The 24,359-nt window shown below is 36.8% G+C and overlaps 1 protein-coding gene across 6 annotated transcripts in view; it reads left to right on the forward strand.

Annotated features, from left to right (window-relative positions):
* RNGTT (RNA guanylyltransferase and 5'-phosphatase) overlaps positions 1-24,359 on the forward strand; it is a 218,012-nt gene that overhangs the window by 82,828 nt on the left and 110,825 nt on the right. For all 6 annotated transcript variants that reach the window (XM_060167795.1, XM_060167796.1, XM_060167797.1 and 3 more), the window contains 2 exons: positions 588-752; positions 23,283-23,351. In XM_060167795.1, coding sequence (XP_060023778.1) covers positions 588-752; positions 23,283-23,351 — 234 coding nt within the window. The remainder of the gene's footprint in view (positions 1-587; positions 753-23,282; positions 23,352-24,359) is intronic.

The raw sequence follows: 24,359 nt of genomic DNA on the forward strand, positions 1-24,359 counted from the left end.
ATGGGGGAAGAAGAAAACTTTTGTTTTTGAATATATCATATAAACCTTTTCTGTATTAGTTTTCAGAGTTGAGAATGTATTTGTTTAATAAATATCTTCTACTTCTTGAAGGCTGTAAAGTGTTAGCACTTTAAACAACAAAAAACATTATAGGTGACTTTTTTGCCTATTTTGGTGTGTTGTTTGCTTGTACTTTCCTGACTGTGGATTTTAGTTTTTACACAGGTTTTACTAATTCATGTAAACAATAAAAATGATTAGTGAGTATATTAATACTTTGATTCAGATGTGAAAACTTTGGATCAATTTATATTTGAGAAGATTTATACCATTTTCCCATACTCTTTTATATATTTATAATTAAAATAAGTAACTGTATGTGTGTGCATTTGCATGTTTAGGTATGCTTCTGTCATTAGTCAAATTAATCATCAGGGCTGGCACTTGTGGTTGTTCAGGCTATACACTGGGCAACTCCAAAGGATGCTGTTTATATAGACTGCTATGTATAGTGTATCAGCCTGATAATTATGCTGATAAAATAGTTTTTAGTGTTGAAATTTAAATAATTGTCTTGTTTAATTCAGGCACAGCCGGTTGGAGATTGTGATTTTAATATTCGTCTGCAGTGTATAGAACGAGAAATAATAAATCCTCGACATGAAAAAATGAAGACGGGGCTCATTGACAAAACACAGGAACCATTTAGAGTCAGAAATAAGCCATTTTTTGACATCCATGCTTCAAGAAAGGTAAAGTTTTCTAATTAATACTTGCAGTGTAACAAAACTCATCTTGGAAAAGGAATATGAATGACATTTTGAGACCCACTTGTCTTGATTTTTCCAGAAATTACTTGAATTGAATATAGCACTATATTGACAAACATATATAATTCCCAAGTCTGCTCTTTAGCAAGATCCTTTTTTTTTTTTAATTGAAGTATAGTTGATTTACAATGTTGTGTTAGTTTCTGGTATACAGCAAAGTAGTTCATATATATATACATATATATATATATATTTTTTTCTTTTTCAGATTCTTTTCCATTATAGCTTATTACATGGTATTGAATATAGTGCCCTGTGCTATACTGTAGGTCCTTGTTGTTTACCTATTTTATTTTAGTAAGATTCTCAGTGACAGAAACTTAGGTTACTTCCTTGTTTTCTTTTCTTTTTTTCTTTTTAAAAAAATATTTATTTATTTGACTGTGCCAGGTCTTAGTTGCGGAATGCGGGATCTTTGTTGCCGCGTGCAGGGTCTTCGTTGTGGTGTTCGGGATCTTTACTTGTGGCACGTGGGCTCTTAGTTGGGGCATGTGGAATCTAGTTCCCTGACCAGGGATTGAACCCGGGCCCCCTGTATTGGGAGCACGGAGTCTTAACCCCTGGACCACCAGGCAAGTCCCCCTTGTTTCTTATAATAGTTTGTGATTCATGGCTATTGGTTCATATTATGTTTTTTAAAAAGCTGTAAACAGGATAGAATTATATAGAGTGAAAATCACCTGTTAAGCCTTCTGAAGGTCAACAGTGTTTACTACGTAGTCTTATTTTAAAAATTAATTTACATATATATATACATACATGTGGAAGGTTTTCTTTTGTTATTTATTTTTGTTTTGACACTGAAAACCCGAGACTTATTTCACTTAACAGTATAACTTGGAAATATTTCCATGACATGCAAAGAGATTTATAACTGCCGCATAGTATTTGACAGTAAAGATGCACCATGGAGTTATTATGTTTTGGAGGAGAGGTGGTTATGATAGAATAATATAGGAAATAATAGCAATGTAAGCAATTAAATGTTTTAAAATTTTTTCTAATATAATCTCACATGTTAGATGATGTAAGTTTTTGTTGTATTTTAACTGCTTCTACTCAAGGCCACTCAATTTGGTATTAGCCCTTGGATGTAATATTAGCAATAATCTCAGCACTGTTGAATGCCTATCTTTTCTTCTCAACAAATACAAAGTTATCATTCTACTTTCACTTATTGTGCATAATGCCTGCTTGGCATGGGACTGTTGGTTGACTTCTGGTGCCATGGCCTTCCCACAGTTCACTGCTTTTGTGTCTGTTCTGGCAGCAGGAATATTATAGGGTTGCCTAAAAGAGCCATACACTTCTGTGCCCTGCCCAGTCAGTAGGGTAGGGATAACGTTAACACTTAACATGGGCCACACCTTTCTAAATTTTTAATTCATTGTAAAAGTTGGTCAGAAGCCAAATTGTTTCAGTTTGCATTCATTTTTTTAAATGTATTTTGACAGCTTGTGCTGCCATAATTCAAAGTTCAGCATTTAAGAAAATGTGTCTCAGTGTAGTTTTATTAGTCAAAATCAGTGCTGCTTAGAAATGCTTAGAAAATAGTTCTTTAGGGATCTGAAGTATATAGTTATGTTGACCAACTTTTCATGTAGTTTTTCACTAGAAAAAACGATGCTCTAATTTTTCTCCTTTCTACTTAGCTTATATAACCACGCTTTGAAATCATCATAGGAAATTCTTTTTTTTCAAGCAGTTCTATTATCTGGAATTTTACATATAAGTCTCCTCTTCCCTCCTTTTCAGTTTTTACTGTTATTTTTTGTCCTCAATTTCTCTTACCAAAGTGTAAAGTTGTAGAATACAGAGGGAAAGCACATTTTGCAGCAGAGTTGGTCTAAAGGGTAAGACTGTAGTAACACCAAGTTATAGAATAGTAGCTACGATTGACAGGTTATTGCTCTAGAGTTGCTTATTATTTTTATGTTTGCTACTGGGAATTGTAAAATAGTGGTGTTACGAATGATGCAGCATTTGTCAGGGAAGTACGTATCATTTTTATGAGAAAGCCTAGTTTTTATGTGGTTTTTAACAAAATTTACAACTCGGAAAAATGCATACCTTTGGGTAGAAAACAGTAGAATTTCATTTCTATCTATAAAAACTTGAAGATAACTTTGATTTTAGGAGTTTATTAGCATAGCTCTATAAACAACCTCTCCATTTTGTTGAATTTGATCCGTCCAACTAGTGAAGGGATAATGAGTTGTTTAATTTTTAACTTAATATACATAAATGGGTGTTAGAATACAGCATCCTAAATAGTAATAAGAAGTAGCAGTTTCTTAAATTACAATTTATTTGCATTTCCAGTTTGAAGGCCAATTAAAAAAGAATTATTTGAATAGATTAAATGTGGTTAACAAAATTTTAAAAGTCAGACAGCAGATATTTATCATCATCTCAGAAGAGTAACCACTGCTATTAGCATTTATTGTATCCATCAGAATTTCTTTATCCATGTGCAAGCAATACATTTATTTATATTCTTACCATCCTTACCCAAGAGGTGATTCTTAACGCCCTTTTCTGTACTTGCTTTTTTTTACTTAATTTATTTTGTGTCCCCTTGCCCCAGTTTTGGTACATGGAGATCTCCTTCAATCTTTTTTTAAATAGATGCACAGATTTCCATCTTATCAGTGTACCATCATTTACTTAATCCATAGTCATTTGGGTTGTTTTTAGCCTGTTGATAGGTTTTTGTTTGTTTGTTTTGCATATGGATATCCAATTGTTTCTGCACCAAGTATTGAAGAGATGGTCCTTTTTTCATTGAATTTCTTTTGCATGTTTATAAAAAATAAGTTGTTATGTATGTGTGGGACTATTGCTAGATGCTCTGTTCTATGCCCTTGATCTTTTTTATCTGTCTTTGTGGTAGTACTGTCTTGACTACCTTTGTTTATAGTAAAGATTGAAATCAGACAGACTTGATCTTCCAACCTTGTACTTCTTTTTTGAAGTTGTTGTCTCTATTCTAGGCCTTTGTGTTTTCATTGAATTCTCTTGTTCCATCTGATTCTTGTTTATAATTATTTTTCAGTTGATTCTCTTGGATTTTCTGAGTATCCAGTCATATTAGGTATAAATTGACACAGTTTTACTCTTTTTTCCTTCCTTCCTTCCTTCCTTCCTTCCTCCCTCCGTCCCTCCGTCCCTCCGTCCCTCTCTTCCTTCCTTTTCTTTCAACATCTTTATTGGAGTATAATTGTTTTACATTGGTGTGTTAGTTGCTGCTATATATAGCAAAGTGAATCAGCTATAAATACACATATATCCCCATATACCCTCCCTCTTGCGTCTCCCTCCCACCCTCCCTATCCCACCCCTCTAGGTGGACACACGGCACCGGGCTGATCTCCCTGTGCTATGTGGCTGCTTCCCACTAGGTATCTGTTTTACATTTGGTAGTGTATATAAGTCCATGCCACTCTCTCACTTCGTCCCAGCTTACCCTTCCCCCTCCCCATATCCTCAAGTCCATTCTCTAGTAGGTCTGCGTCTTTATTCCTGTCTTGCCCTTAGGTTCTTCATGACATTTTTTTCTTTTTTTAGATTCCATATGCATGTGTTAGCATGCGGTATTTGTTTGTCTTTTTCTGACTTACTTCACTCTGTATAACAACTCTAGGTCCATCCACCTCACTACAAGTAACTCAATTTCATTTCTTTTTATGGCTGAGTAATATTCCATTGTTTATATGTGCCACATCTTCTTTATCCATTCATCTGTCGATGGACACTGAGGTTGCTTCCATGTCCTGGCTATTGTAAATAGAGCTGCAGTGAACATTGTGGTACATGACTCTTTTTGAATTATGGTTTTCTCAGGGTATATGCCCAGTAGTGGGTTTGCTGGATCGTATGGTAGTTCTATTTTTAGTTTTTTTAGGAACCTCCATACTGTTCTCCATAGTGGCTGTATCAATTTACATTCCCACTAACAGTGCAAGGAGTTCCCTTTTCTCCACACCCTCTCCAGCATTTATTGCTTGTAGATTTTTTAATGATGGCCATTCTGACTGGTGTGAGGTGATACCTCATTGTAGTTTTGATTTGCATTGCTCTAATGATTAGTGATGTTGAGCTAATGTGTTTCATGTGTTTGTTGGCAATCTGTATATCTTCTTTGAAGAAATGTCTGTTTAGATCTTCTGCCCATTTTCGGATTGGGTTGTTTGTTTTTTTTGATATTGAGCTGCAGTGAGCTACCTGTATATTTTGGAGATTAATCCTTTGTCAGTTGCTTCATTTGCAAATATTTTCTCCCATTCTGAGGGTTGTCTTTTCGTCTTGTTTATGGTTTCCTTTGCCGTGCAAAAACTTTTAAGTTTCATTAGGTCCCATTTGTTTACTTTTGTTTTTATCTCCATTTCTCTAGGAGGTGGGTCAAAAAGGATCTTGCTGGGATGTATGTCATAGAGTGTTCTGCCTGTGTTGTCCTTTAAGAGTTTTATAGTGTCTGGCCTTACCTTTAGGCCTTTAATCCATTTTGTGTTTATTTTTGTGTATGGTGTTATGGAATGTTCTAATTTCATTCTTTTACATGTAGCTGTCCAGTTTTCCCAGCACCACTTATTGAAGAGGCTGTCGTTTCTCCATTGTATATTCTTGCCTCCTTTATCAAAGATAAGGTGACCATATGTGCGTGGGTTTATCTCTGGGCTTTCTATCCTGTTCCATTGATCTATATTTCTGTTTTTGTGCCAGTATCATACTGTCTTGATTACTGTAGCTTTGTAGTATAGTCTGAAGTCAGGGAACCTGATTCCTCCAGGTCCATTTTTCTTTCTCAAGATTGCTTTGGCTATTTGGGGTCTTTTGTGTTTCCATACAAATTGTGAAATTTTTTGTTCTAGTTCTAGGAAAAATGCCATTGGTAGTTTGATAGGGATTGCATGGAATATGTAGATTGCTTTGGGTCGTATAGTCATTTTCACAATGTTGATTCTTCCAATCCAAAAACATGGTATATCTCTCCATCTGTTTGTATCCTCTTTAATTTCTTTCATCAGTGACTTGTAGTTTTCTGCATACAGGTCTTTCGTTTCCTTAGGTAGGTTTATTCCTAGGTATTTTATACTTTTTGTTGCAGTGGTAAATGGGTGTGTTTCCTTAATTTCTCTTTCAGATTTTTCATCATCAGTGTATAGGAATGCAAGAGATTTCTGTGCATTCATTTTGTATCCTGCTACTTTACCAAATTCATCGATTAGCTCTAGTAGTTTTCTGGTGGCACCTTTAGGATTATCTATGTATAATATCATGTCATCTGCAAATACTTCTTCTTTTCCAATTTGTATTCCTTTTATTTCTTTTCCTTCTCTGATTGCCGTGGCTAGGACTTGCAAAACTATGTTGAATGATAGTGGTGAGAGTGGACATCGTTGTCTTGTTCCTGATCTTACAGGGCATGCTTTCAGTTTTTCACCATTGGGAATGATGTTTGCTGTGGGTTTGTCATATGTCGCCTTTATTATGTTGAGGTGGGTGCCCTCTATGCCCACTTTCTGGAGGGTTTTTATCATAAGTGGGTGTTGAATTTTGTCAAAAGCTTTTTCTGCATCTATTGAGATGCTCATATGGTTTTTCTCCTTCAATTTGTTAATATGGTTTATCACATTGTTTGATTTGTGTATGTTGAAGAATCCTTGCATTCCTGGGATAAACCCCACTTGATCATGGTGTATGATCCTTTTAATGTGTTGTTGGATTCTGTTTGCTAGTATTTTGTTGAGGATTTTTGCATATATGTTCATGAGTGATATTGGCCTGTAGTTTTCTTTCTTTGTGACACCTTTGTCTAATTTTGGTATCAGGGTGATGGTGGCCTCATAGAATGAGTTTGGGAGTGTTCCTCCCTCTGCTATATTTTGGAAGAGTTTGAGAAGCATAGGTGTTAGCTCTTCTCTAAATGTTTGATAGACTTCGCCTGTGAAGCCATCTTGTCCTGGGCTTTTGTTTGTTGGAAAATTTTTAATCACAGTCTGAATTTCAGTGCTTGTGATTTGTCTGTTTATATTTTCTGTTTCTTCCGGGTTCAGTCTTGGGAGGTTGTACTTTTCTAAGAATTTGTCCATTTCTTCCAGGTTGTGCATTTTATTGGCATAGAGTTGCTTGTAGTAATCTCTCATGATCCTTTGTATTTCTGCAGTGTCAGTTGTTACTTCTCCGTTTTCATTTCTAATTCTGTTGATTTGAGTCTTCTCCCTTTTTTTCTTGATGAGTCTGGCTAGTGGTTTATCAATTTTGTTTATCTTCTCAAAGAACCAGCTTTTAGTTTTATTGATCTTAGCTATTGTTTCCTTCATTTCTTTTACATTTATTTCTGATCTGATCTTTATGATTTCTTTTCTTCTGCTGTGTTTTTTTTGTTCTTTCTTTAATTGCTTTAGGTGTAAGATTAGGTTGTTTACTTGAGATGTTTCTTGTTTCTTGAGGTAGGATTATATTGCTATAAACTTCTGTCTTAGAACTACTTTTGCTGTATCCCATAGGTTTTGGGTTGTTGTGTTTTCATTGTGATTTGTTCCTAGGTATTTTTCGATTTCCTCTTTAATTTCTTCAGTGATCTCTTGGTTATTTAGTAGTGTATTGTTTAGCCTCCATGTGTTTGTAGTTTATACACATTTTTTTTCCTGTAATTGATATCTAGTTTCATAGCGTTGTGGTCGGAAAAGATACTTGATATGATTTCAGATTTTTTAAATTTACCAAGGCTTAATTTGTGATCCAAGCTATGATCTACCCTGGAGAATGTTCCATGAGCACTTGAGAAGCAAGTGTATTCTGTTGTTTTTGGATGGAATGTCCTATAAATATCAATTACGTCCATCTTGTTTAATGTATCATTTAAAGCTTGTGTTTCCTTATTTATTTTCATTTTGGTTGATCTGTCCATTGGTGAAAGCGAGGTGTTAAAGTCCCCTACTATGATTGTGTTACTGTGTATTTCCTCTTTTATGGCTGTTAGCATTTGCCTTAAGTATTGAGGTGCTCCTATGTTGGGTGCATAAATATTTACAATTGTTATATCTTCTTCTTGGATTGATCCCTTGATCATTTTGTAGTGTCCTTCTTTGTCTCTTCTAATCGTCTTTATTTTAAAGTCTATTATGTCTGATATGAGAATTGCTACTCCAGCTTTCTTTTGATTTCCATTTGCGTGGAATATCTTTTTCCATCCCCTCACTTTCAGTCTGTATGTGTCCCTAGGTCTGAAGTGGGTGTCTTGTAGACAGCATATATATGGGTCTTGTTTATGTATCCATTCAGCCAGTCTGTGTCTTTTGGTTGGAGCATTTAATCCATTTACATTTAAGGCAGTTATTGATACGTGTGTTCCTATTACCAGTTTCTTAATTGGTTTGGATTTGTTATTGTAGGTCTTTTCCTCGTCTTATGTTTCCTGCCTAGAGAAGTTCCTTTAGCATTTGTTGTAAAGCTAGTTTGGTGGTGTGGAATTCTCTTAACTTTTTCTTGTCTGTAAAGGTTTTAATTTCTCCGTCGAATCTGAATGAGATCCTTGCCGGGTAGAGTGATCTTGGTTGTAGGTTTTTCTTTCTCATCACTTAAAATTTGTCCTGCCACTCCCTTCTGGCTTTCAGAGTTTCTGCTGAAAGATCAGCTGTTAACCTTATGGGGATTCCCTTGTATGTTATTTGTTGTTTTTCCCTTTCTGCTTTTAATATTTTTTCTTTTTTTGATAGTTTGATTAATATGTGTCTTGGCATGTTTCTCCTTGGATTTATCCTGTCTGGCACTCTGTGTGCTTCCTGGACTTGATTGACTATTTCCTTTCTCATATTAGGGAAGTTTTCAAGTATAATCTCTTCAAATATTTTCTCAGTCCCTTTCTTTTTCTCTTCTTCTTCTGGGACCCCTATAATTCAAATGTTGGTGCATTTAATGTTTTACCAGAGGTCTCTGAGACTGTCCTCAATTTTTTTTTACTCTTTTTCTTTATTCTGCTCTGCACTAGTTATTTCCACTATTTTATCTTCCAAGTCACATATCCATTCCTATGCTTCAGTTATTCTGCTATTGTTTCCTTGTAGAGAAATTTAAATTTCATTTATTGTGTTGGTCATCATTGTTTGTTTCTTCTAGGTCCTTATTAAACGTTTCTTGTATTTTCTCCATTCTATTTCCAAGATTTTGGATCATCTCTGTCATTACTCTGAATTCTTTTTCACGTAGACTGCCTATTTCCTCTTCATTTGTTTGGTCTGGTGGGTTTTTACCTTGCTCCTTCATCTGCTGTGTATTTCTCTGTCTTCTCATTTTGCTTAACTTACTGTGTTTGGGGTCTCTTTTTCTCAGGCTGCAGGTTTGTAGTTCCCTTTGGTTTTGGTGTCTGCCCCCAGTGGGTAAGGTTGGTTCAGTGGGTTGTGTAGGTGGAGGGGACTGGTGCCTGTGTTCTGGTGGATGAGGCTGGATCTTGTCTTTCTGGTGGGCAGGTCCACGTCTGGTGGTGTGTTTTGGGATGTCTGTGACCTTATTATGATTTTAGGGAACCTCTCTGCTAATGGGTGGGGTTGTGTTCCTGTCTTGTCAGTTGTTTTGCATGGAGTGTCCAGCACTGTAGCTTGCTGGTCATTGAGTGGAGGTGGGTCTTAGCGTTGAGATGGAGATCTCTGGGAGGGCTTTCGCTGTTTGATATTACATGGGGCTGGGAGGTCTCTGGTGGATCAATGTCCTGAACATGGCTCTCCCACAGCAGAGGCTCAGGCCTGACACCCAGCTGAAGCACCAAGACTCTGTCAGCCACCCAGCTCAGAAGAAAAGGGAGGAAAAAAAGAAAAGAATGAAAAATGAAATAAAATAGTTATTAAAATAAAAAATATTATTAAAAATAAACAAATAAAAAAGTTAAAGCAAGAAAGAGAGAGCAACGAAACCAAAAAACATCCACCAATGATAACAAGTGCTAAAAGCTATACTTAAAAAAAAAAAAGGACAGACAGAAAACCCTAGGACACATGGTAAAAGCAAAGCTATACAGACAAAATCACACAAAGAAGCATACACATACACACTCACAAAAGGAGAAAAAGGAAAAAAAATATATATTAAAAAAAAGGAAGAGAGAAACCAAATCAATAAGCAAATCTACCATTGATAATAAGCTGTAAATACTAAACTAAGATAAACATAAAACCAGAAACAAATTAGATGCAGAAACTAAACCCCAAGTCTACAGTTGATCCCAAAGTCCATTGCCTCAATTTTGGGATGATTGTCTATTCAGGTATTCCACAGATGCAGGTATTCCACAGATGCAGGGTACCTCAGTTTCATTGTGGAGATTTAATCCGCTGCTCCTGAGGCTGCATGGAGAGATTTCCCTTTCTCTTCTTTGTTCGCACAGCTCCTGGGGTTCAGCTTCGGCTTTGGCCCCGCCTCTGCATGTAGGTCACCTGAGGATGTCTGTTCCCCACCCATACAGGACCAGGTTAAAGCAGCGGCCGCTTCAGGGGCTCTGGCTTACTCAGGCTGGTGTGGGGGGGTGGAGGGAGGGGCATGGCATGCAGGGCGAACCTGTGGCAGCAGAGGCCAGCGTGATGTACCAACAGCCTGAGGCGCGCCGTGCGTTCTCCCAGGGAAGTTGTCCCTGGATCACAGGACCTGTCAATGGCGGGCTGCACAGGCTCCCGGGAGGGGAGGTGTGGATAGTGACCTGTGCTCGCACACAGGCTTCTTGGTGGCTGCAGCAGCAGCCTTAGTGTCTCATGCCCGTTGCTGGTGTCCACACTGATAGCCGTGGCTCACGCCCGTCTCTGGAGCTTGTTTAGGTGGTGCTCTGAATCCCCTCTCCTCACACACCCCAAAACAATGGTCTCTTGCCTCTTAGGTAGGTCCAGACTTTTTCTCAGACTCCCTCCCGGTTAGCTGGGCTCACTAGTCCCCTTCAGGCTGTGTTCCCGCCGCCAACCCCAGTCCTCTCCCTGGGATCCGGCCTCCGAAGCCCGAGCCTCAGCTCCCAGCCCCACCCGCCCCGGCGGGTGAGCAGACAAGCCTCTCGGGCTGGTGAATGCTGGTTTGCACCGATCCTCTGTGTGGGAATCTCTCTGATTTGCCCTCCTCTCCCCCTGTTGCTGCTCTCTCCTCTGTGGCTCCGAAGATTTCCCCCCTGCCCACCCCCCGTCTCTGCCAGTGAAGGGGCTTCCTAGTGTGTGGAAACTTTTCCTCCTTCACAGCTCCCTCCCCGAGGTGCAGGTCCCGTCCCCATTCTTTGTCTCCATTTTTTCTGTTTTCTTTCGCCCTACCCAGGTATGTGGGTATTTTCTTGCCTTTTGGGAGGTCTGAGGTCTTCTGCCAGCATTCAGTAGGTGTTCTGTAGGAGTTTTTCCACATGTAGCTGTATTTCTGATGTATTTGTGGGGAGGAAGGTGATCTCCACGTCTTACTCTTCCGCCATCTTGAAGCTATCGCTTTAGTTTTTTATACATTAACTTTTTTCGTGTCTAATTCAGTTACACACAAGTACAATTTTAAATTGTAGTAATAGTTATAGGGATCCTTGTCTTGTTCTTGATTTGTGTGGGAATGCTTCTAGTGTTTCTTTAAAGTATTGTATGCTGTCTTTGAGTCTGAAATCTATTTTATCAGATTGAGCAAGTGAATATTTGGTTCTATTTTACTGAGTCATTTTACTTTTAATCAAGAAAGGTATTCAATGTTGTCCAATTGCTTTTTATCTACTATAGATAGAATACTGTTTTTTTTTTCTGCTTAGATTTGTTTATTTTATGTATTAATTGGAAATATATCCTAACACCGAAGCTTTCTTTTGTTCCTGGGATAAGCCCTACTTAGTCTTAATATATTATTATTAATTTATTTTTTGAAAAAACTTTATTTTTGGAGCAGTTTTAGGTTCACAACAACATTGAAAGGAAGGTACAGAGACTTCTCATCTGCCTCTAGCCACCACACATGCATAGCTGTCTTGTTTGGTAAAGTCCACATTTTTTCTTTAATGTGACTAAGCCTGAACTGGGATTATTTCCCATTTGAAAAGTTCTGTTTCTGCTAAGTTATTTCTACTAAGTTGTCTTTCTTCATTTCCTGCTTGTCTGCCTCTCTCCACTTCTCCACACCTTTCCCTTAGGGGTAGTTAGTTATGTCCCCTGCAGGGTTGTATGTAGTTAGGATGTGGTGGAATACCGTGCAAGGAGTCAATCTTGAATGGTTTTAGGAAATTATGCTTGATTAAAAAAAAATAAGCAAGACTCCATCCTCCTCTTTCATCTCACACACTCAAACTAAAAAGAAAAAAAAAGGAAAAGGAAAGGAAAAAGAAAAGACCTAATAATCTCTTAAAAGTTTCTAGCAATGAATTTATTGCTTTTCTCTGCTTGGAGTCGTTTTACTTTCTCGTGTCCAGTTTGACTGCTTTATTAAAATTCTGTGGAAAATATTTTTACAATGATTTATTTATTACTGTTTTGAAAGTAAAATATTTGCTATGTAGGATGAAAGAGTAATAAATGTGAAGATCTCTCTAATAACTGTTGAGAGGATTAAGCAGGGAATTACAAAAGCTTTTTTTTTAACTACATTTAATTTCAAGGGCATGTACTCATCTAGTTTAATAAGGATTTTATAAATATTCATCTTTTATTTTCTTGCATACTTTGCTAGGTAGGAAGTTTAGGTTTTATGTATGTATGTATTTCATCTGGCATTCAGATTTACTTTCTAGGTATTGCCTTTTCTTTCTTTTCTTAGTTTATCCTTAAATATAAATTTATAGTTCTTGTATGTCTAACACTAGTAGTTCATAAAGAAAATCTAGCCATAAAGTGTGTTATTTATATATATAAACGTTATATGACTTTATCAGTGTTTTATTGTTTGTATCACAGTAAAAGAAAAAGTAGCTTTGAGAGTATGTTAGTATAACTGTGGTTGAAGAGAAGAAAAAAACCTTGCCTAAATGTGCAGACTGTTCTTCACACATAGAGGTTCTCAATGATTATGCCTAATTTTTTTATGTAATTACAGATATAATGGTGAAACTATTTTGGTTTAAAGGCAGACACAAGATGAAATGAGGCTAACTTTATATATTCTCATATTTCTGGTGTTTATTTTTGTATTATCTAGTCTATTAATATGTCATTCATCATTGAAATTGAATATGGCCTGATGGATCCTTTCAATCTCATTCATTTACCATTTCAGAGGAGAATTTAAGAAAATCACCGTAATGCATAATAAAGAGAATTCTTAATTTCTTTGGTATAGTGAGCCTCAAGATTTATTGTCCCAGGAAACTTCTTTTGGGGTAGTAAATCTTGTTCACTGAAACATGAAGAAATCATTATATCTGGTGCCAAATATATTTTAAACATTTCTATGGACTCACAATTGTTATATGGGGAAATTTCTATATGTTTGCTCAGTATAAGAGCTTAAAAATTTTTTTACAATTAACATCCAGGAGATAGGTATTAGTAGATTCAGAAGAAAAAATAATTATTGGCCTCTAAAGTGATTAGGAGGCAGTTCCTTTTCTAAAAAAATCTGATAAATTATTCTAACCAACTGTGGTTGTGAATTTACTACAGGTTAACAAAGGCACAGGGTTGACTTATCATACAAGTGTCTTCAATTTCAGCTGAACACTTTTTTTTTTTAAGTGTATAACTCTTATCAATGTGAGCCAATATTTTGGTATTAATGTCTGACCTAGTAGTTTTATTAGAATTTTAAAATGAAAGATTGAAGTTAAATAATAGCCTTTGCCCTTTCTAGTTGCATAGAAAATTAAGTGAGCCTTCTAGTGATCATTGTTGAAATGATGGAGGGTGCTTAGTTCCAGCACAAGTAACTTTTATAGTAGTACATTTTTTTTCCTAAAGAAAAAAAATTCACTGCCCTCATCACATTGCTTGAAGAGTAGATAATTAACATTTTCAGACTTTCTTGAAACCTGCAATTTGTGTTTCAGTTCCCCCTCAAGAACTGAAAAGATGATTATAAATTAGAATGGACTTGGAGACATGGTTGTGAAAATGTAATCTTTTGAGTGGATTAGGAAAACGAGGGACATACATTTTTTAGTTAGATTGTGTTTCTTGGTTATCGAACACACATCTAGTCATTTTTATACCCCAAATAGAGCCAGTCTTACCAAAAGTAAAATATAAAAAAAATGTGTCATTGTTGAAGGATTGCAATAAAATTTTAAAATAATTACAAAATTTCTAGGAAAATGGACTTGGGGCTCCTTATTTTATGTGCTTTACTACTTATGGCAGTAGTAAATATATTTGAATATATATTGTATAATGTTTAGTCATAGAAATTTAGTCTGTAATGATGACCTCACAGGGTGCAAGTGAAGCACTAAAGAACTTGACTGGATTGTAGGGTCACAGATTAATCCTAATATGTGGCCTAATCCTGTCAATCTAATTAATTGGGTATGGTTTTACAAATACTTTCAGAAGTCACTTTAGAGAAGCCTTAAACTCCTCAGTTCCAGCATTCTTGCTAATAAGGCTTAAGATTCTGAAGACAAATACATGAGAACAAATTGTAAATCATAGGTGTGATTCTGGTGCATGGATATCTTCCTTGACTTGTGACAGGGTTACGGCATCAAAGCAGCTTAGCTTAGCCAATGTTAAATGTGCTCAGAACATTTACATTAGCTTGCAATTGGACAGAATCATACAACACAAAGCCTATATTTTAATAAAGTGTTGAATAGCTTATGTAATTTATTGAGTACTGTTTCAAAAGTGAAAAACAGAATGGTTGTGTGGGTACATAAGAGTTCTACGTGTATAAGTTGTTTACCCTCATGATGACTTGGCTGACTGAGAGCTGTGGCTAGTTGCCACTGCCAGCATCACCAGAGAGTATTGTACTGTATTTTGCTAACCTGGGAAAAGGGGAAAAGCTCAGAATTCAAAATTTGAAGTACAGTTTCTAGTGAATGTGTATCGCTTTCAGACCATCATAAAGTTGAAAAGTAAGTAGAACCATCATAAGTTGGGGACTGGCTATATCTTGTTCTGCAGCATTAAGTAATGAAGTTTCATAAGGTTATCAGAGGACTCTCTTGTTCACCCAGAACCATGTTTTCTGTACCTTGTTTTACCAAATAAGATGCTATTAATTATAAGACCATTCCCTTATTTTATGTACCACTGGATTTGAGAGACCTCTGCCAATTAAAATATGCTGTATCATCAATTGTAAGATATGTCCTGTTTTCAGAGATGTGAAAAAATATGGGCTCTGAAAAAGGCAAGTATATCTTTCCTGATAGAGGGACTCCATATTTTCTCCATGCTAGCTCATAAAATTGGTTCAAATAAACCAGGTGTTTGAATAGATTAGGCTGAGATCAGAGCATCTATTTGTTTTTTACTTTGTTTTCCACCAGTGTGTGCCATCAGTCTTGCTTACTTTGTTGAACATGTGTGGAGGTTAGTGGGATATTTAAATGAAGTTTATATGAACACATGGAATGTGGCTATCATAAGTATGATGTGCAGAAGAAACATTTAAGAACAATGGTCATAATCAGAGCAATGTTGTGTAGCTGGTGTTTTCTGGGAAGCAATAGTGTACTCTTACTGTAGAAGACCAGTGTAGAATATGGTTGACCCTTGAATTTCACAGGGGTTAGGGGCCCTGACTCTCTGTGGAGTCAAAAATTCCAGTATAACTTTATAGTTGGTCCTCTGTTCTACATCCTTGGATTCAACCACCCACGGGTCGTACAGTACTGTAGTACATATTTATTGAAAAATATCCACATACAAGTGGACCTGCAGGATGGCGGCACACATGAAGAAGACGACCATGACCCAAATGCTAAAGTCCTTGTTGTGAGTTTGATAGATGGCATTGAAAAATTAGGGTTAAAGTTAGAGTAGCTGGTGGATATGACCAGAGGATTAGGACTCTTTATACAAAAGCAGAAAGTAAAGTCTTGGAAATAGCTGTAAATTGCTATGAGAGTCTACCATTGGGATGGGGATTATGTGGAGGCATGTGTATATTAGTTGCATGAGCTCTTTAAGCACCCCTTTTAGAAGTTGCTCTTTTCATTCTTTCTTCTTGGGGCTCTTTAATCCGTGAGCCCCACCTGGCCTTCTCTGTTACTGTATCTGTTAGTGTAATAGACTCTTCCTACTTCAAACCTTCCTCTTAACATCCTTTTCTTTTCTGTAGTCCATTTGAAATGCTAAGAAGTCATTTTAGAAAAAAAAGATGATTTATATCAGTTGTCCCCAACCTTTTTGGCACCAAGGACCGGCTTCTGGAAGACAGTTTTTCCACAGACACGGGGTGGGGAGGTGGAGGGGGTGGGAGATGGCTCAGGCAGTAATGTGGGCGACGGGGAGCGATGGGGAGCGGCAGATGAGGCTTCTAGCTTGCCCACTGCTCACCTCCGCTGTGCGGCCCGGTCCTCAGGGGTGGAGACCCCTAATTCGTATTACCCCCTTTTTCTTCTAAAAGTTTATAAAAGTATATTTTGGGGGATACTTACGGTAAGGAAGAACAGTACTCTAAATATTAAATATTTGTTCTAGTTTACAGGTGTTATAATAACAGCTGTATATTTCTGAATTAAAATCTTACGGTAATTTGCCATGTTTGTTGAATTATAAACCAAAAGAAAATACGTTGAAGACATTAAAGGAATAGTATCATTATCTTTTTTGAACTCTTTATTGTGGATGTAATTTTACCCATCAACAAACAAATTTAACTGAAGTCTACTTTTCTTCTATTTACTGTGAACCTGAAAAGGAAAGAAAATGTCTGGTCACATAAATGGTTTTGGAGATCTAAGTAGTATTCTCTTCAAAAAAGAATGATTAAACTTTGCAAAATTATATTTATTACTGGTTTTAGGAGAGACCAACTTAATTTCATTAAAGTTATTCTCAGTATGTATTTACCAAAATTAAGCCATAAATATAGTGCTTTTCTGAGTTCTAAGGCCTTCTAGTAAATTATCAAACCTGTGGGAGTCCCTGGGGGATTAAGTTTTTTGCAGCAAAATGGCAAACAGTTTTAAACTGTGTTACCATACACATAATGAATTGGTAGCTAATTTCATAGCCTTATTTTATCAATAAATGTGCATTAATCTTTAGGATGAATGGATTTGGTTTCACACGGATGAAATAAAGTTAAGTTATGCTTCTGGTTAACCTGACACTTTGAGCTTATTTGCTTAATCTATTGACTTTTTTAATGATAGTATATTTGACTATGTTTTTAGGTGCTTAAAATACAGGAACAGGGCTTCCCTGGTGGTGCAGTGGTTGAGGGTCCGCCTGCCGATGCAGGGGGTGCGGGTTCGTGACGCGGTCTGGGAGGATCCCACGTGCCGCGGAGCGGCTGGGCCCATGAGCCATGGCCGCTGGGCCTGCGCATCTGGAGCCTGTGCTCCATGGCACAGCAGTGAGAGGCCCGCGTACCGCAAAAAAAAAAAAAAATAAATAAAATAAAAATACAGGAACAATTAGGTGTGATACTTAGCCTCACAGAGATTACATTTGAATAGAGGAAGTTAAACTGTTAAATGTCGAATCATCTTACTTCTGTACAGACAGAATGTTTTAAAACTATAGGCTGCGGGAGCACAGTCATACCTTGTATGACTTTGACCTATAAATGTGTTGTATGCACTTGGAAAAGGAAAGTATTTTCTCCTTTTGTTGGGTACAGTGTTCTATAAAATGTCAAATAGGTCACGTTGTTTCATTGTTGTTACAGTCCTCCATATTCTTTCTGGTTTTCTGTCTACGTGTTTGTAAGTATTTTTAAGACATCTTTACCGTTGCTCTTTGATTCCTCATTCTGTTCCTCCCGACCCCTGCCACCCCAGCATCTCCCCTTTTGCCTTTTTGTATTTCAGTTGGAAAAAGTGCTACACTCTTTTCTTCTTCAAGTTCAGTGATTCTTTCCTTTGTTCTTTCCAGTCAGTGGATAATCCCATTGATTGTCATTCCCATTGATTAGCATTCTTTTTCTTTGATATTATGTTTTTATTTCTTGCATTTCCATTTGTCTTATTTTTTATTATTTTCAACTTTTTGGTGAAATTCCACATGTACTTATGCATGTTTTCCATCTTTTCCTTTAAAATGTTAAAGTTATTTTAAAATCTTTGTTTGATATTTCCAAAATATGGGCCATCCCTATGTTTTTTTCTATTGACTGCCTTATCTATTGAATGTAGGTCATTTTCTTCTTGCTTTGTATGTGTGTGTGGTAATTTTCGATTGGATGCTGGGCATTTTTTTCTGTATGAACAATATATACTGAGGTAGATGTCTTTGTGCTTAGTAATGGGCGTACCTCTCCTTTAAGTTTAATAAGCTTCATTTGCTGGAGGCGGGGTTAGTGGTTGAATAATCTGTATTTAACATGGGTTTGTATTGCTATATAGTTATCTTCTGTGCTCTGAAGACTTCAGATTCCTTAAGCAGATGACTTCTGTTACTTGAGCTTATTGAGAGAACTGGAGTATAAAATGGGTTTTCTCCAGTGTTCCTGCTTCACTTGTAGCTTTCAGTGGGCTCTGCTTGCCTATACCACATAGTGGTCTATTTTTGTGCTCTTGCATTCTCCCTCATATGTAATCGACTGTTTCTTGTCACTCAGTGCCTGATTTGTGCAGACTGTGGGGTTTTGTTAATTTTCCTCCTCAAGCCTTGCTGTTAAGCAGACCCTGAGCACCTGAGTCTCAGGGATGGGTTTCCCCTCAGTGGGCTGACCTCTCCCTCTTGGCAGCTGAATTTTGCCTTGCATAGGTGGGATGTTTTGGCAGGAGCAAGTTTTTCTCCTTTTTATCAATATAATATCCTTGGACCAAGGCTGTTTCTGGACCCGTGTGTAGCTGCAGACGACTTTATCCTCAGATGGCCTTTACTTCATATCAGGAAGGGTCTGGAAAGGATTTTATGTCTGTTTGCAACTAAGATGAGGCTTTCTCATCTTTCTTGTCATACCCCTGATCTTTCCTGTGAATCCTGATAGAAACCTGGGGAATAGAGCTAGTGAGGAGTCCTCTTGTGTTTGGAGCTTCCAGGGATTCTATACTGTTATACTAACCCACACTTGGTTTTTGATCACTTGATCAAACTTTCAGTTTTTCTTTGTACCCACTTTTGTGGCAGCCATTTTTTCCTCTTATGCTCTTCCAAAGGTGAAGGGGTTCATGTGTCTCATCTTTCTTTGGAGGGCCTGGGATTCAGTTTACCAGATTTTGTGGACACCTCAACACTCTAAACCTTAACAAAAGCTATGATTTTATAGGTTGTCTGCTTTTTAAAAATTTATTGTCAGGTTAGACATATTTTACACCGTAAGTAAAAGTGGAACTTTCCCATAAAAAGCTTTTAAAAGATAACCTTAGGGGCTTCCCTGATGGCGCAGTGGTTAAGAATCCATCTGCCAGTGCGGGGTACATGGGTTCGATCCCTGGTACGGGAAGATCCCACATGCCACGGAGCAACAAAGCCCGTGCGCCACTAGCTCACGAGCCACAACTACTGAGTCCGTGTGACTAGAGCCCGTGCTCCACAACAAGAGAAGCCACCGCAATGAGAAACCTGCGCACCGCAATGGAGAGTGGCCCCCCGTGGCCGCAACTAGAGAAAGCCTGTGCACAGCAATGAAGACCCAACACAGCCATAAAGAAAGAAAGAAGGGAAGGAAGGCAGGAAGGAAGGAAAGAAAGAAAGGAAAAGGAAAAAAAAAGGATAACCTTAAAGATGGTGAACACTTTCAAGATTATGAATACAGACCTGAGGAATGGATGAGGGGGGAAAAACTTTGCTAATGTTATTCAAACGGTACTTGTAGCTTAAGATAACATCTGTAGTGACGGTCTCATGTATAATTTGAAGTATGCTATAACTCAGAGATAGCAGTGAAAATAATGGAAATGTGTTAAGTGACTTTAAGTATTGGCTCTAACAATAAAGACACTGATATACAGAAGATGCTCATAACAAGTTTGGATAAATTTTCTTTCAGGAATTATGATTGGAAAAAAGCAGTATTTTAAATTTAACATATTATTTTATATATGTGATTTCTAATATGAATAAATGAATTATATATATTTATTACATAAATTAAGAAAATTTTTAGATTTTATCGCTGAAAAAAACCTTCCCTCCACCCCAAGAATTTTACCTCCCTTTGTATGTATCTTACTCATATAGTACATGCTACAATACATTTAAAGTCTGTATTTTTAAATGATGATTGGAGGACCTATATACGTGGGAAGTTTCAGAAGTCTTTGGGGCATTTGTTTCAGAGAGTCAGAGACTTCCTCTGGTTATTTCCTTTTTTTTTTTTCCAAATAAATTTATTTATTTAATTTATTTATTTCTGGCTGTGTCGGGTCTTCGTTGCTGCATGCGGGCTTTCTCTAGTTTTGGCAGGTGGGGGCCACTCTTCGTTGCGGTGTGCAGGCTTCTCATTGCCGTGGCTTCTCTTGTTGCAGAGCACGGGCTCTAGGCGCATGAGCTTCAGTAGTTGTGGTACGCGGGCTCATCAGTGCACGGGCTTAGTTGCTCTGCAGCATGTGGGATCTTCCCAGACCAGGGATGGAACCCGTGTCCCCTGCATTGGCAGGCAGATTCTTAACCACTGTGCCACCAGCGAAGTCCCCTATTTCCTTATTTTTAATTAAAGTCTGACTGAAATCTGTTCTGAGTGATTTTACTTTTTTAGCTGTCTGACTTGAAGCTAGTCACTTAATTGCTGTTGGTCTCAGTTTCCTTTTCTGGTGAAGTGAATAGTAATATAAAATTAAAAATTATACATCTCATGAGGAGTTGTGTGTTTTGAATGATGTACATCTATTAAGAACCAAGCACAACGATGCTTTATAGTAGGTCTTTAATATATGTTAGGTAATATTGTAAATGTATTAAGTAAAGAAAGAAATTTTGTCTAGAGTAATCAATAAGCAATAAAACGAGTGAAAACAAGCAATATTCTTTTGACCTAAGAAGTTTCATAGTCCCTTAAATTCTCTGATTCTTAAAAAGTTAGAGTAAAATAAAAAAGGAAGTTATTTTCATTTCTGCAGCAGGTAACATCATGTTATCTAGAGTCTTGCCAACACTATACTTTATACTGTTAACTTTATATATACTTTATCTACAGGGATGGTCCAGTATATGAATGGGAGAAAGATGGTCTAAGAATGGAAAAGCTATGTTTACTTGCCGTAAATGATGTACCTACTATAAAAGAACAAATTGTTTAACCTTTGAAAAGTGTTTTTAAAAAGATAATTGTGGCATTTTGTTTTCATTGCTTCATCCCTCAGCAGGATTTTATACTATAAATTAGTAGGTTACCTTTTCTTACATGATGAAGTACAAGAATTATCAATTTTATACATTTTTTTTCTTGTTTGACCCTTTACCCATCATTAGTTCATTATAAGAAATCAGTACTTTTAATCCATATTGAACTTTTACTTCAGCAGTTTCCTCCTCATATGGGTAGGTCATTTAAACCTGTGAATGAATTGGAGATCAATTTCAGATCTGGTCTGAAATTTTTACCTATTTGGCCAAACTCTGGATAATATGGCTCTAAGAGTCCCAGTCTGCAAGCTCCCCACTTTCTTAGTGTCATAATAAGACGAAAGAACAAAATACAACAAAAAAGAAAATATCAAGAGCATTACAGTTGAAAAAGAATTGTGGTAAAATATGCGTAGCATGAAATTGACCATTTAATCATTTTTAAACATACATTTCAGTGGCTTTAAGTACATTCACATTGTTGTGTAACCATTGCCATCTTATATTTCCAGATCTTTTTCATCTTTCCAAACTGAGACTCTGTACCCATCAAACGCTAACACCTCGTTCTCTCCTCCCCAAGACTCTGTAATTTCTGTCCCCATGAATTTGACTAAGGAGCATTACAGCTTTACGGAAGTGTAGATTATTCAAACTCAAATTGGTCTTAAAGCAGTTAGAAACTAGGATTGCTCTTACTTTTCTTTGCTGAACTGCCCCCAGTTTAGAGAAATTACAGATTTCAAGGAATGAAATGGCAGAGAAGATGAAGTCACAGTTTGGGAGGAGAATCACAGATCTTGTGGCATGTGCAATATACTGGACATTTTGATTGTTGCTTTTGGAATGCAAATCTGCCTTTAAGTGTAGTGGTTTTTTAGAGGATGTGATTGTGATGAAAGATTGTGATTGAATAACACACAGCATATCCAAAATTTTGGTGGAACATATTTGAATCCCAGAACCATCCTAAATGTTTTTTTGGTAGTTGGCCAGACTCTGGGTAACATGACATTATTACCTGGCTCTGTGAAAGTATCTTCTGCTCTCTTTCCCTGAAATGCAGAAAATCAGTGTGTAGGTCCTCACTCAGTGATGCATATATGTTCAGTTCTTCAGAATAATATAAAAATCCATGGAAGAGAAGCATTTAAAACTACTTGTTCAGAACTAATTAGAGAGCGTTGGGCCTGTAACTCTGCTTTTCAGTAGATATGGCATTGAAAAAGCTTGTTATTTGTAATTCATGCTGTGTATTCCTTGCAATGCAGTTTTTTTGCTTGAAAAAAAATGTAATAAAGACAAAAAATGAGGCAAAAAGTAGGACAAAAAGAAAGGTTAAATTTTTCTGCTTGAAGGTTTGGGGATAACACAGATAATGCATTTTGGGGCTGCGATCCCCATGTTTGAGCTAGCTTCTTTTTACACATTCTCAGACAATCTTATCCCGGCTCCATCTATCCCCAAGCAAGATTCTCTGCTCTCTCCTTTTTTGTGTATGTTTAGTTTTATTCCCTTTATTTATTACTTCCCAGCGTTTCTACTTTTGTTTCGGTTTTGGCCTATGCCTTCCTTCCTTTTATGCTGGCTCAGCATAGTGCATTTAAAAATACGTTTTATAACTGGAAGTTTGTACCTTTGACCACTGTCGTAAGATAAATAAGTACTAGGGATGTAATATACAGCATGACTAATATAATTAACACTGCTGTATGTTATATATGAAAGTTGTTAAGAGCGTAAATCCTGAGTTCTCTTCACAAGGAAAAAAATATATTTATTTTTATTTTGTATCTGTATGAGATGAGTGCTGTATGTCAATTATATCTTAATAAAACTGAAGAAGAAAAATTTTTTTTTAATATTTTATCCATCATTTTGGTTATTGTAGTTAGAACTGTTGTTCAAGATATCTAGCCTGCCATGGAATGGAAACCTTCATATATTAAAAAATAATCTTACAGTATATTAACCTAGATCCCTCTGGATCACCCCTCTCCCCCATTTTGTATTTCCATTTTTAAAGCTTATGTATTAAGAAGTTCTTATAAAGCTTACAAAAAATTAAAAAACTTTTAAAGTGATTATTGTGTTTCTAAAAATATGTGTATTTATTTTATAGCTACTTGAAGGAAACTTTGCCAAAGAAGTCAGCCATGAAATGGATGGTCTCATTTTCCAGCCCACTGGAGTAAGTACATTTGTCTCTGTGTGCATGTGTGTGTGTAGGTGTATCCGTGTATGCCCATGCATGTATATGTATATTTTCCTTAGATATATTTACTTAGGATTGATTACTGCTATAATCACTGCTTTTACTTAAAACAAATTTTCATTATAAAATAAAATACTTCTTTTATACTAAATACATATAATAATACAATGAACAGTTATTTGCTTTTCACTTAGCTTAGGAAATAAATATGACTGATCATTATTTTTCAAGGAAGTTATTAGTCTTTTAATATAATTAGTTTTCTTACTACTCTTGCACAATGAATGTTTTGTTTCTTTACTAGAAATCTACCAATAACCTTATATAAATAAATGCTTATTTCTTTCTGTAGCCCAGTATATCTTTAAGTATTAATATTTTTAAAACTTCATTTTTCCATGGATGAGTAAAATTTAGAGTTATCAATATTTGAAGAAAAACACAATTCTTTGCATATTTATTCCATGTCAGATTTCTGAAACTCACTGAAGAACTTTTCACCAACTTAATGGTCAAATCGTATATTTGGAGTAATTATGTTTTACTGATGGTAAGGTTTCCCTCCCTCCACATCATTGACGTTTTTGGCCACATAATCCTTTGCTGCGGGGAGCTGTCCTGTGCGTGGTAGGATGTTTCACAGCATCTTTGGTCTGTATTTACCAGGTGCCAGTATTACTTCTCCCTCCCACCCCTCTAGCTGTGACAACCAAAAATATACACATTCACTGCCTCATTTCCCCTGAAGGGCAAATTTGCCTTCACTTGAGAACCTGTGCTCTGTGGCGCAGTGCTTTTCAAAAATGTGGCCTGTGGGCTTCCCTGGTGGCGCAGTGGTTGAGAATCTGCCTGCTAATGCAGGGGACACGGGTTCAAGCCCTGGTCTGGGAGGATCCCACGTGCCGCGGGGCAACTAGGCCCATGAGCCACAACTACTGAGCCTGCGCGTCTGGAGCCTGTGCTCTGCAACAAAAGAGGCCGCGA

This window comes from Lagenorhynchus albirostris, chromosome 12 (genome assembly GCF_949774975.1).
Source record: "Lagenorhynchus albirostris chromosome 12, mLagAlb1.1, whole genome shotgun sequence".
Classification (NCBI taxonomy): domain Eukaryota; kingdom Metazoa; phylum Chordata; class Mammalia; order Artiodactyla; family Delphinidae; genus Lagenorhynchus; species Lagenorhynchus albirostris.